This window comes from Eulemur rufifrons, chromosome 3 (assembly GCF_041146395.1).
Source record: "Eulemur rufifrons isolate Redbay chromosome 3, OSU_ERuf_1, whole genome shotgun sequence".
Classification (NCBI taxonomy): Eukaryota; Metazoa; Chordata; class Mammalia; order Primates; family Lemuridae; genus Eulemur; species Eulemur rufifrons.
Window position 1 is genome coordinate 17,637,227 of NC_090985.1, and position 13,750 is coordinate 17,650,976.

At 39.6% G+C, this 13,750-nt stretch overlaps 1 protein-coding gene across 1 annotated transcript; it reads right to left on the reverse strand.

Moving 5' to 3' along the window:
- Window positions 1-1,775: 1,775 nt before the first annotated feature.
- Window positions 1,776-13,184, reverse strand: SNRPA1 (small nuclear ribonucleoprotein polypeptide A'). The gene is made up of 9 exons (XM_069465802.1): window positions 13,033-13,184; window positions 11,233-11,380; window positions 10,222-10,300; window positions 7,301-7,347; window positions 6,921-7,023; window positions 6,231-6,310; window positions 5,750-5,825; window positions 4,992-5,085; window positions 1,776-2,039 (listed from the first exon to the last, which is right to left on the reverse strand). The coding sequence occupies exons 1-9, from the start codon at window positions 13,112-13,114 to the stop codon at window positions 1,981-1,983; spliced, it is 768 nt and encodes a 255-aa protein (XP_069321903.1). The 5' UTR covers window positions 13,115-13,184; the 3' UTR covers window positions 1,776-1,980.
- Window positions 13,185-13,750: the final 566 nt, after the last annotated feature.

Below are 13,750 nucleotides of genomic sequence, written 5' to 3' on the forward strand. Positions count from 1 at the left end.
CCTGAAACATACAGATGGAGATTGAGCTCTGAGCACAGAAGGCCTCACTTTCCTCTGGTCAGTTTTACAAAGTCCTCACTTGGGACAATGGCATATATATGTAACAAGGCACCCTTTTACTTTTTTATTACTAGGCCTCAAATATTGAACTTTTTGGTGTCAAAGTAATCCTACTCAGCCCAGATCAATTAAGGGAATGGCACAGAAGTCTCGTATCAGTGCGAAGTGCTACAGTGTAGTCAGGGCCAGGGAGCCAAAGTAAGCTACTCTTTAGAGGTAAGGAACATGATGAGAGAAAAGCTACCTTAGGATATTGACACTTAACTACAACCAACTTGTCATCACTGAGGCTGTTGACCAGCTAGAGTCCCACCCAGTAAGGTGGCTCATAAACGATGGGAACAGGGAACCTCCCTGGATCTTAACTGCAGAAAAGAAAAATGGAATCATTTCAGTTGTCCTATCAGAAACAGAAGCAACAGGTAACCCTGCATTAACAGAAGGGCTATGTGGGAGTAGAAAAGGCACCCTCACTGGCCTGGCCCAGGCCATCAAAGACATTGCAGGAGCTGGACTCTGATCCAACCCAGGGAAAAGCGTAACTTAAGGAGCACCACACAAGTCCTTCTGTTCTAATCCCAAAAGGGTTCTTGGTGAGGCGTAGAGGAGAGCATGAATTATAGACATTAAGTTACCATCCTTTCAAAGTAAACTAAGACTTTGGGTTTATAAATCCATCTACTGTATATCTGGTTTATTCCCTGGGTGCCTACATGCCCCAGAAATTTGTGAAAAATGTTGATCTCCAAATCTACCAAGGGGAGGATAAAACTTGAGAACAGAGCAATGCAATCTGGTTTGGGCCATCAATAAAGTTTCTAGAGCTACTGCTCCTTAAGGAGTTAGGAGTTGGAAAAGTACTGTCTTAGGGTCACATTGATGAAATCTAAAGGCCAGGTTCTCCTGAAGCCCAGGTGCCACCTCTTTCCTCAAGTATTCTGGAATGCTCCACCCCATTCTTACCTTTCAGTTGCTACTGCACTGAGGCCTAGCAGCACTGTTTCTTGTGGTTGTCTTCCCAGCCAGACTGTCAGCCCCTGAAGGCACAGTTCCTTCCTGTCTTAGGTATTTTTCATCAGCAATCACCAAACACTGTTCAAGGGACTATTTAAAAGAATGCTTCTCACAGCCGGAATCACCCAGGAAGCTTTAAAAAACACCCAAAACAAAGAAACCAGAATACCTAGCAGGGAGCCAAAGGCATTAGTATTTTAAAAATCCTTCTTATTAAGTCTCACATTCAGTCAGGGTTAAGGAATCATTAATTAAGTGATGGAAATGAAATAACCATTCAGGAGAACTGCTGACTAGTGAAGGCCGGCAGATAAAGAACACAGTAAGCCTCTAGGAGCTGAGCAAAGTGTGCCTAGCCCCCCCACCAGGGAAGCCACGACTCCCCTACCATGTTCTAATGTTGCAAAATGCTGCTCCTCTGCTCATATTTCAACACCTGACAAGCATAAGCCACACTTCCCCTCTAATTTTTCAAATCAACAGTTTATTAATTTGTATGATGTTTGTAGGCAGAGTTAATGAAAAGATCAAAGGATGCTGATTCATGAAAGTCCTAAAACCTGGTTGTCTTTTATGAAGAATTTGAAAATGTAAACGTTTCAGGGGGCAGGAAAGCCTACCTAGAAACACCACCCTCCCACATTTCCATCTTAAATTATGTCTTTAGATCTCACTGCAAAAACACCTCAGTGACACACAACTTGGCAACACAGTGAGTGGCCTTTATTTTTACTATTTATAGAAAACTGACATTTAATTTCAAAACTTATATTACAAAGTTATCAGCAACAGTTTTAAGAATTTCAACAAGGCTGACAGATTTCACTTTGCTGACACATACAAGGCTATTACCCCATGTTCAAAACACATGTCCCAAGAGGGCCTATTACACATCTGCCACACTGCTCAGGACCCATTTGTGACTGTGTCTTCTTCCATCTCTTCTTCACCATCATCAGTCGGCCCTAAAGAAAACCACAAAACCAGAAGTCATTTCAATTTTAGAGACTCGGTTAGCTTAGTACATGAGTGCCCATTCTGCGAATCCTGTGTGCCAGGCACTGGGCTAGGTACAAAAATACCAAAGGCAGCCCCTCGAGGAGCGTACAGTCCAGGGACAGTCTGTCCTTGGGCAGGGATTGGAAGGGATGGGCAATTCCTAAGGAAAAGGGTCATAAAGGTGTTTTATTGAAAGTCAAAACCATTGGTTCCCATTGTAGTTGAAAATAGTCCATGTTTTATGATGGTAAAAGGTTATAATCATGTATAGTTCTTGCCACGACCTTGGGCAAAGAAACTGGAAACAATCAAAAAACATCTGGGTATTTTGGGTATTACATGCCAGATACTGGGATCAGGCAGTAACATTATTGTCTCTAAATTAGGGAAATTTGGCAACAACCATCAAAAGAATGTTACATTTGTTCAATAATTTGTGGCAACGTATTCTGGAAAAAAAAAATACGTTTTGGTCAATGTATTCCGAAAAAAAAAAATTTGTAACCCTGTCAATTGGGAAAATTACCACTGTTTGAATCTATTGTTTCTACAGTTAGATCCAAACATCAGATTTCTAAATACAAAACTATCAAGGAACACCACTAGGAAGTGCTACTTGGAGGCCTGGGCCTGTTGCGACCTAGTAAATGGGGCACCAAGAACGATATCCTATCTTCCTCTCCCCAGTGTGCTTTCAGATTACATTTAAAGTCCCAAGGGACTCTATGGCCTAAATAAAACATTCTGCGAGAAGCAAATCAATTCAGTAATTCAATCAAACTGTAGTCACAATAAGCAGTTTTGATATTGCCCTCTCTGCAACTTCTGTTTGTACTGAGCCTCAAGCCTTCGAGAGATTTTCTAGTGTTCTCAAGACTAATGACCTAATCCATCACACAGCCCACAGCACCCTGCGTGGGCTTATTCCCTGTCATCTCATCTGGCCACATTCCCTCCCGCCCTCCATGCCTTGAGCTTCACTCATAGTGGCCTGCTTTCAGTTCAAGTGGGCCTGTGCAGTTCCTTCTGCCTAGGATGCCTCTCTGCCCTTGTCTAGTCCAGCAGTTTCCATACTTTTTAGTACCCAAAGAGCTTTTGTTCACGTAGATTATATTTATTGATACTATATTAGAAGTTAAAACTGAGGATTTTTAAAAACAATAATTCACTAAAACAATAAATCTATTACATGTTAACGTTTATATCTTTGCGTATCTATGTAATGTCTGACTTAACAGCAGTCAGTTGGATTCTTGTATTGGCTTCAGCATTCCATTTGCTGCAATGTATTATTTTGAATGGAGAGTATGAAGAAAATCTGGCCACACAGACATATAATTAGAAAAGGGAGCAGTATTTTAATTGCCTTTGAAGATAATTGTGGATATTGTTTGATTCTATGCCAAAACTTGACAAGTGGTAGTTTCTTAAAGGTTAGTTTGCATTGTGAAGTCTGAAATGAATTTTTCATACCCTCTTACTTTTTAAAAAATTCATTGGTCTGTTTTGTACTTTGAGTGGACCCTTTACCCATGCATGATTTTGTAACATCATTTGGAAAACAACGGTTCACTGAATTTTGCAGATCTTACAAATTGCTGAGCTATTTCATTACATAATATCAAAAAAGTCATATCCATTAATATTACCACTGATTTCCCCAGAAAAGTCTTTAAATACTGGGAAGCTGTCAAGATTACACTGACAGATTCAAGTTTTCCAAATTTTAATTTTTTCTTGAAATATTGAATTTTATCATCGGCAATCAATACTGTCAGTTTTTTCTGAAGTGACAGGTTCATTCATTCATGTTCGAGAAGATAGCTGCCTCTCAACTGAAAACGACTGCACTAGTGCATGAAGGGAACCATCCAACTCAGGTATGTAGACATGCATATGTCCCATTCTGTCACCCAGAAAGGGCTAACATTTAATAAAATAATTTTCATTGCTTCATTTAGGACACTCTTAAGTGAAAATGGTGTATATTTTACTGGGAGTGCATAGCAGGGAAATAAAAACTACTATCATTTTGGCCACTGCCATGAGGCACCAGTTCTACCCACCATTTCTCTTGCCCCATCAGTGCAAATGTTAATACAATGAAAAACGCAAGTAACACCTTGGTGGTACCACAGAAACTGTTCTGACCTCGAAGACCCCCAGAGGCCTACAGACTACACTGGCAAGACTAACTGGTCTTAAAAAATGTCTTACCCATTTTTTAGCTCCCAGCTCACACATTCTTTCCCCAGGAAACTTTCCCTGAGCTACTGGTCTAGGTAGAAGTCCCGAGTTATATTCATATCAAAACTTGTAATATGTATTTGAGTATTTTTTTATTTTATATGCCCACTGCCTAACATGTTGCACTTGAATATTACAATAGTTACCACTTATCAAAAACTCACTAACGTTGAATTTTGTGCTAAGCAGTCTCTTAGTTATCTCAACAACCTTCTGAGGTTGGTACTATCATTATCTCAGATTTAAAGATGAGGAAATAGACTTGAAGAAACTTGAGCAAGGACAGAGCCGGTGAAGCTAAGATTGGAGCCTCATGCTGCTTGGCTCTAGAGTCCATGCTCCCAACTATTAAGCTACCACACACACACACACACACACACACACACACATGTTAACAGTCCGCATGGTCACCTCTAGTGTTAAGTTTACTCCATGACTTTGAAATAATGCTTGCTTCAACTTTTACATGAAAACCCCCCATAGTCCTATGACTTAACTGTCTTCATCAAATACTTTATCTTCAAAGAGCATTAAAAAAGATTTCATGTATATTAGATCTGAAGTAAGGAGGAACTATTCTGGCTTTCTTAGATGATAGCACCTAAACTGAGAGTTACACTTAGAGTGTGACATTAATTTGAATGTACAAAGACAGAACACTGCTTTCTGACCTGATCTGCGTTCTCTGCCAGGGATCTGACCAGACTGCAGCAACCCCTTCAGCCTCTCCACTTCAGCCAGAGTCGATGCATTTGCTATAGCATTCTGGAGGACGGGGGACAACAGAGATGGACAATTAATTTCAACTAGTGTCAATCACCCAGAAAACACCGCCAGAAATTCACAGCCACTTTTCAAGTTGGAACAGTAAATAGTTTTGCGTTGGGGGAAGAATTTCATTGGCACACTTGAAATGAATCTAGAAACCAAATCATAAATTTTCAAAATTGGTGAAGAGGTGCAGGCCTTCTTCCAAAAGAGAGCAAATTATCATTCCACATGTCCTAAAATAGCTATGTGAAGTACCTATTTGAGTTATGTTACTGGATAATTTAGGAGGCAATATTATTAAATTAAGATTTCCCACTGATCACCCAACAGGATTGTCAGACAGCAAATCTTTGAAAGTAAAAATTCAGGCAAACACTGAGACAGCATACCAAAGTAACTAACTGTTCAAAGTAATAAATGCATCCTGGGAAAATGAGACAGAGAGAGCTGCCTCCACTTCAGTTGGCTCATTTAATTAATTCACGTCGAAATCTGGTCAAATAATTTCAAGTCGGCTTTTCCTCAAAACAGAAATATAGTTGTTTTCTAACAAACAACTCTGGGAAAATGGAATCTGCAATGTTCACAACTTGTTTATTACACATGTCCTAAACCCATCTCAGCTCTCTCCAGTCTAAGAATCCTAACACATTGTTACCTTGATTGCTTCTACATCCCCTGGAGATGGCCCACCTTTCTTTTTGTCAGTTGGCAAACCAGCACCTGGATTAAAACTTGGGAGGGGAGGAAGAACACAACTGTTAAAACCAGATCAATAGAAATTGCTTCTCTTTTACTTTCAAAAGTTTTTGAAAGTAATTCAACCAGTGTAGTATCTTATCTTTGTTAACAAACTGATACAAGAACTCTCTCCTTCAGAAACACCACCCAGTTCATCTTCCTATAGAGGAAACAAGACGTATATAATATCACAATAAGACTGAATGCTAAAATAGTTGCTCTGCTAACCTGGTAGAAATGTTTTCTAATGTTTGGACCACTGATAGTCATGGACTACCAGCACTCAAATTAAATACCTTATTAGTCACAGTTTTTGGGTAATTTTGTAGGAGGCAAACTGCCAGACAGACAGTGTTTCTGAAGGTGAAGTGGAGTTAAGTTGGATATCCGTATCTTACGTTTTGCTTCTCCTGGCAATATCCTTTGCAAGCTGTGCACCCCGTTTGCCCTTGAACATTTTCTCTGCTTCCTGACGCTCCTACAGCGACACCACACACAGAGTTAATGGAAATAGGAATACCACATGCATTTAGATGCATTCCTCAGAAACATGGAAGAGAACGCTCCTAGAATACTCTGGGCTGGTAAAAATAGCAAAAAGCCAATTGCAAATTAAAAGACGACACAGTGGTCTTGCCTTCTCTGGTGAAGCTCCCTGAAGAAAGTTCCCTCTCCTACTAAGGAGGGGATCCCAGAGAACTAAGGCAAAAACATATTTAAATAAACAAATAAAAACTGGACTCCCAATAAAGGGAAAAATCATTCTAACAATCAGAGTTGCTCAAATATGGATTATGCTAAGCTCCTCACTGGGAATGTATCTAACCAGACAATCCACTGTTAATAGTGTTCACTGTGGCTTCGACATCTTGTAAACTTTGGAATGGCCAATACTATATAAAAAAGCTTTAGCTCAAAGTCATACCATAAACTCTGTTATGAGAAAAAAATCCAACTCAACATTCCCTCCCCAACATTTCTATTATAAAGGTAAGATTTACTCAAATAGGCAATTTTAAAAATCAGTAACAAAAGTATAAAGAAAAACACACAACTTTATAATGACTTACATGCAACAGAATACTTACTTTTAGTTTCACTTTCTGGAAATCCAGTACTCTGACTTGTGGAACTTTATAAATCACATATAGTCTGTAATGCTTCTTATTTGTTACAGGATTTCTTAGAATACTACAAGAAAAGGAACAACACAATGCCAACCTTGCTCATGGCACAGCATTCAAGAGGTGCATTTGAATAGTTTAATGAATCTATAAATCAAGGGTAAGTTCACTATTCTTCACATTTCAACCTCATGACAATTTAAATGACATTAAGGAAACATCTACAATACTTGTTTTTAAAAGATACTTTTTAACTAACTGAATGCATTAAGGTCAAGGCTGCTAAAGGTGTTATTTTAAAAGACTTCCTTAAGCTTTATCACCACAACAAATAATCTCCATACCTTAGATAAGTCAGTGATTTGAGAGATGCCAAAGGGTCCAGATCACCCTGTAAAGTAACAGTCACAGGTAAAAATGCTAATACCATATGTTATTTTGAGATTTTTGAAATGAAGAGTGCCTTTGGAGCAAGTATCCATACTGTCTTTATTTTTTCAACACTCTAGCACCAAGCCCAATACCAGCATATCACAAATGCTTAAATAATTTCTACTGAATAAACTGGTGAATACATTTGAGCTTCTTAAACTTAAAATCTTGACATTAACAGATTCTGTCTCAATAGCAGAAGAGACCAAAAAAAAGTGATTTCCTGTAGCAATCTCCAAATGACCACTGAGCAATGATTTGGAAAAGAAAACAATGCCAAAGTTGATCTGACTCTCGAGCAACTATTCACACAGGGAACCTGAAGCCAGAATCTTGGTATAAGGTGGATTTTCCTACTAACATCACCTTCAGGTATGACAACTATCAGGGAAAGCACCTTTATCCTAGGCCTCCCATAAACCTCTTTAAATAAATTTTCAAGGATAAGGAGCAGTATGGTTTAAAAAAGACCAAATCATGAGAAGGCAGAATAGTTTCTGAATCTTCCCAAATTATTCCATAAAATACAGTGTAGCAGAATAGCAAAACCAAAAAAATATATGGTCAATAGCTACAACCAAACAAGATGACAAAATATTCCCTAAGAATCTTAAAATAGGAAAAAGTAGCACAAAACATTTTGAGAGCTACAAGACTTGCATGGTGAGAGTATTTGTGCAGAAGAAGCAGAGGGAAGGCAAGAAGGCATGTGACAAACAGAAGAATTCCAAAAAGACTTGACAGGTACTCAGTTTGGGAACAGCAGCTGAAGGATTGACACATTCTAATAATGAGTACAACGAGCCTGCGATAAGGTCTAAAGGGGCTCGAGCAATTTGGGTTCTCACTCTTAACACTAACCAGAAGTTGTGTCCTTTCCAAAATAAGACTTTACAGTGAGAAAAAATTGCTAGGAACAGGTCTAAATTCAGTAGACAGAGGCAAGAGGCACAATGAGAAAAAAAGTACATATAAAAACAGGGATACAGAGCCAGGAGTTCTCAAAAAGCAAGGTGCCATCTTTAAATACTTCACAAACAACATCAGAGAGAGCTCTAGAGCTTGATACTGTCATACCACCATTAAAGGTGATCCAAAAGGAATAAAGAACACGAAACTTTTATTACATATACACAGTATAAAAACATGATGATGATGTGTTGATGAGTTTAGAAAAAAGGTAGATTAAATACATAACAAGTTGAGGGGGTGCTGAAATGTTTAAGGTCACTGTACTGTATTATTCAGGAGGTAATGGTATTGGTTAACTTTAAACTTTGATAAATATGTATGTTTTAATTCCCAGGAAGCCGACTAAGAATAGAAAGAGTACATTTCTAAACCATTAGAAAGAAAAATGAAATGACAAAAGGGAGAAAGCATGCACAGTACAGGAGAGAAAAAGAAATGCAGAATGGGTGGTACAAAATGCCCCAGAAAAGAGAAAAGACAAATTGGAATATACCAGTAATTACATCAAATGTAAATAGATTAATTATGGATAATTCATTTAAAAGACTTCAGACGGGTTTTAAAAAAAATTGTAATCATGCTGTTTTTAAGAGACAAATCTAAAAATAGAAGGTACAGAAAAGTTGAAAGTAATTTTGGATGGAAGACATCATGCAAATACTAACCAAAAGAAAGCTTTTTTGGGTATATCAGATAAAATAAATCTCAAGATAAAACAGCATTAACAGAGATAGAGGGTAGCGACATAATAAACATTTCACCAGGAAGATATTAATAACTTAAAATTTGTGTGTCTAAAATGAGATAACCTCAAAATATATAAAAGTAAAATTGACAGAATTTAGGGAGATGGTCAAATCCACTACCATGACATGAGATTTTAATACACCTCTTTCAGTAACAGAAAAGACCAACAGTCTTCATCTTTGCAAAAAGCTTTAAACAGAACTATATTTTCTCTAACACCACCTATTATGGGATACTTTCCTTATGAACGAGGATTTCAGGTTGAATACTTCACACATTTTAGAAAGGACATAGCCACGGACCAGCGCTTTCTTACTTTTGGAGAAAGTAAGCATCGCTTTGAGAATCTGAAGGGTGCTACGGACCCTGCCCACAAGAAAGGAACACACAGTTCATTCTAAACAATGAGGGAAATATGGAAGGAAGCTAGAGTCATAATAACGCAAATTAACTTACACCATGTGGATTTAAACATCTAGGCTTGATGTGAAAAATTTAGGTTACAAAAAAGTATAGTAACTCAATTTTGTTAAAAATTAGACACTCAGAGCAGAAATTTAAAAAGCATAAAAATAAATGGGTCAAAATGATCACATACATATAGTGCCAAGAAAATTTGCCCATATCTCATACAAAAATTAGTTCCAGGTGGATTGTTCATCTAATATGAAGAGTAAACGTTTCTAGACTAGAATTGTTCAACAAAATTTAATGCATGTCAGATACATAATTTAAAATTTCCTAGTAGCCACATTAAAATAAACAGGTGAAACTAATTTTAATAATACACCATTTAACCTATTATTCAAAATATTATCATTTCAACATCAATGTAAAAAATTGAGATAGTTTACATTCTTTTTTTTGTACTAAGTCTTTCAAATGTGGTGTGTGTTTCACAATTTTAGCACATCTCGATTCAGAATAGCTACTTGTGCATATATAACCCAAAAGGCCCAGATCCTGAATTAAGAAAAAGACAAAGAAAGGATGATGAGATAATTTTATGTGAGATTTTCTGGATTTTGAAAATGTTCTTTAAGAAGCACATGATACCTTTATCACCCCCCCAATCCCCCTGCCCACAAATTCATTTTCTCCCTGTGTAACTTACCAGTTCCACAAGACTATTGTTGGTGAGGATGAGTTCTGTCAGACAGGGCAGAGCCTGATCCAGTCCCTCACCTATACGGCTAAAATAAAAATAGACTCTTAGAAAAGTAAAAATTAAATAAGCTAACAGTTTAATCTACCTCTTTGCTCAGAGGATCAATCTCAGATGGCAACATTGGAGGAAACTTGGAGATCCTTCTTCCAACATCCCTATGTGACAAGAGGGGAAACTCAGCACAAAGAAGAAGCCTTATCTGAGCTCATAGGGTCAGTGATGCAGGTGGGATGATTTTAGAACCCCTGACTCCTGGACTCTGCCTAGGGCTCTTTCCACTGCCACACCGTCTGGTAGAACCTAAGAAAAGGTGAGACTCCTGGGTAGGACAAACTGCTTAGCTCACTTGGTAGCAGGTAGCACAGCAATACAAGTGATTCTGCATTCACAGCTCAGGTACAAGACATACAACTATACCACAGGGAACTGTTAACATGAGAAATATTTCTATTTTAAAAAACTCTAACTCACCCAGTACTTCTATAAACCTTCAATAACTTTTTTCCAATAAAGTTTATATAGAACTGCTGGAGGGTCAAAAAAGATCTCAATTTCAATAAACTAGAAATCAGTTATAGTTAAAAAATGTAGCACAAAGTATGAGGTAAAGACAGATGCTTGGTCAAAAATATAATTGTTTAACTTTATATATCCTTTTACTATGACCCCTCTGATTACTGTTTTAGAAGCCAAGAAGTGTACAAAGCAGCATCTTTTTGATTTACATTAGAAACTTACCATGATTATAAAAATATATAAGATTTCTAAATAGATGCAAATAAGAGTAGACCAATGTCAAGTTACTCTCTGGATCTTGATGGGAAAAGTGCAGCTCATTTCTTATTTTAAGAAGGAACATGTAGGTTTAACAGGCAGTATGTGCCACAGCTTCTTCAGGGAACACTGAAACATTTATTCTATGTGGAAAGCAATTACTTTCCACTACCAGCCACTTACCATATTCTGTTGTTGTTCACTAATAATGTTTTCAGTCTTCTCAACAAAGGAAAACCATCCAGTTTCCTTATTTCATTGTCAGAAAAATCAATAGCATCAAACTGGTCTAAGGTAGCACCTAGATTTTCAATGACAGGAATTTTATACCCTACAAAATGGAGGGGAAAACACACACAAAAGATATAATTAAAAGGTCCCTTAAAACATTTAGCAATAATATTTCATGGTAATTTGATTCATTCACGAAATATTTACCTAGCACCTATGTCACACCAAACACTGTGCAAGGTACTGTAGACAAAATGAAGGAAAGAGTCACAAGTCCCCAGTGCCATGAAGCTTATGGTCTAGCAGTGAACATGAAGATGCTGATGACAACAAGGCTAAGGGCAATGGTAATGGGGATTTATTAAGAGTAATACTGGTAACTAACATTTGTAAGAACATTTACAAGGTGCCTCACACACTGTTCTAAGACCTTAGAGCTAGTTAGGTGGCACAACAGGAATTTACACTTTTGAGTTGCTTATTGTCAGTGTCCAAGCCTTGTTCACACATTGTGGACAACAGTCTTAACCTTCTGTGTTCCCACAGGCCAGATTCATAGAACCCATCAAGATCCTTATGACAAGACAGTTCCCCCTTACTTACCCTCCTTCAGCTCCAATTCAGAGTTAAATAAAGGTCAAGGGTTCATATACGATGATAAATCACACTGTAAACTATTCACTCAAATACTAATTTGGGTGTAATTATTGTGCTAGGAGAAGAAAAGAAATGAACCCAGCCAAAGTTTGAATATATAATTCAGAGTTGTACATACTAATGTCAAAGGAAGCACAGTATCAAAATATTCTCAAAACTGAATGCATTTCAGACAGAGATCACCAAACGTATGCCAAGAGAGTGACAGTGGTGAAGCTCTTAAACTGAACCTTTCTCTAAGAAACTTAATTCAACAAAATAAAAGCACTGGGATTTCCCAAGGAACCTAAACAGAAAGCAGAGCCCGCAGGGATGGTTCTGAGAACGTAAGTCCCCATGGGAGCAAATCCCAGGCCATGACTGCATAATCTTATCTTCAGAGAAACTGCTCTTCGAAACCTCTCTAAAGCTGTCTCCTGAAATGCTAACTAGCTAGCCGCGCTCTCAATTTCTTACCAAGCCCTACTAAAGTTGAAATAGCTGCGGGAATCTGAATAGGTCGGAGCGCTTCCGTCACTCATACATGGCACCCGGCGGTGCGAGCCTTGGTGAAACAGTCCAATCTTTACAATGTCTTCATAAAAGAGAAATACGAGAAAACTTAAGCTAATAAGTAGAAAATATTAGAGGGAAACAATTGCTTTTGTTCCAGGACTTAGTTTCCTCCCTCACAAGTCACGGATAATTAACACATATCCTACCTACACTGACATTATCATTTAGGAACCAACCACTCGCCCTGTACTGGGCTTACAAACATTAATAAGCCTATCTTCCCTGTCTTCAAACTGTTCGGACTGTGAAACACGCTAAGCAAGGCCTAGCAGAGAGCCGCAAGCACGCACCAGGAAGTAATTAAGTCAGCCGCGTCGGTGAGCAGGAGCTGGGGTAACAGAAGGCTCACAAGAGCCTAACGGAGTGGTCGTTTGGTAACAACGGCAAGAATCAGGCCCGGGCGGTCCTAGCGCAGCCTGGCTCTGGGCCCAGACTGCCGGCCCGCGGGCCCAATTCGGGCCTTCGGCGCGCGCCGCGGGGTGCGCACCAGAAGGCGCGGCGATGCGACCCGTGGACGACCCGCCCGCTCCCCGGACTCACCCCGGAGGTCCAGCTCCCGGTCCCGCACAGCGTTGGTGTACTGTGCCGCCTGCTCGATCAGCTCCGCCGTCAGCTTGACCATCCTGCCGCCGCCTGCTACCCCACGCCGTAGCCAGCCCGCTGCCTCCCGCCAGCGAGATGTCCCAGCGTGCCTCGCGCCCCGCCGCTAGGCAGCACTAATCGCAGCCGGCGCGTGCGCGCGCAGCTCGACTGCCAGGCCGAAGCAATCGAAAAGCCACATTTTCCACCCCCGGGAGGTTCTTACCTAAAGAACGTCCTGGCGCGCGGGTGGGGCTGTTTCTGGTTCCGGGTTCTTTCCAGAGGCGTATGTGGACTCTGAAGTGACCTTGATTCCAGGCGTTTTTGTCCAAAAGTTAAGCAAAATGTGGAAACACTCGAGGGGTACTTTCTCATACATCACTGTACCTCGAGGTGGGAAAGGGAAGCTGTGACTGTCCTCACTCCACCCAAGGGGGGCGGGGACCGGTGGGATTTAGCGAAGGTTCCAGGAGTTCAGGTTGCCGTCCGGGGCTTGGGATTTGGCCCAAGGCTACAACGTGAGAACCCGGGCTAGGTCATCTACCCGTAGTCCGGCAGCGGGCACGGTAGGGTTTAGGGTTAAGCCTGTGCCCTCTAAACACTTAAATATTTGTATGAACTGTGATGTACAGGAAAGAAGTCTACAGTGTGACGAAATGACCACAGAGTGAACACCTGC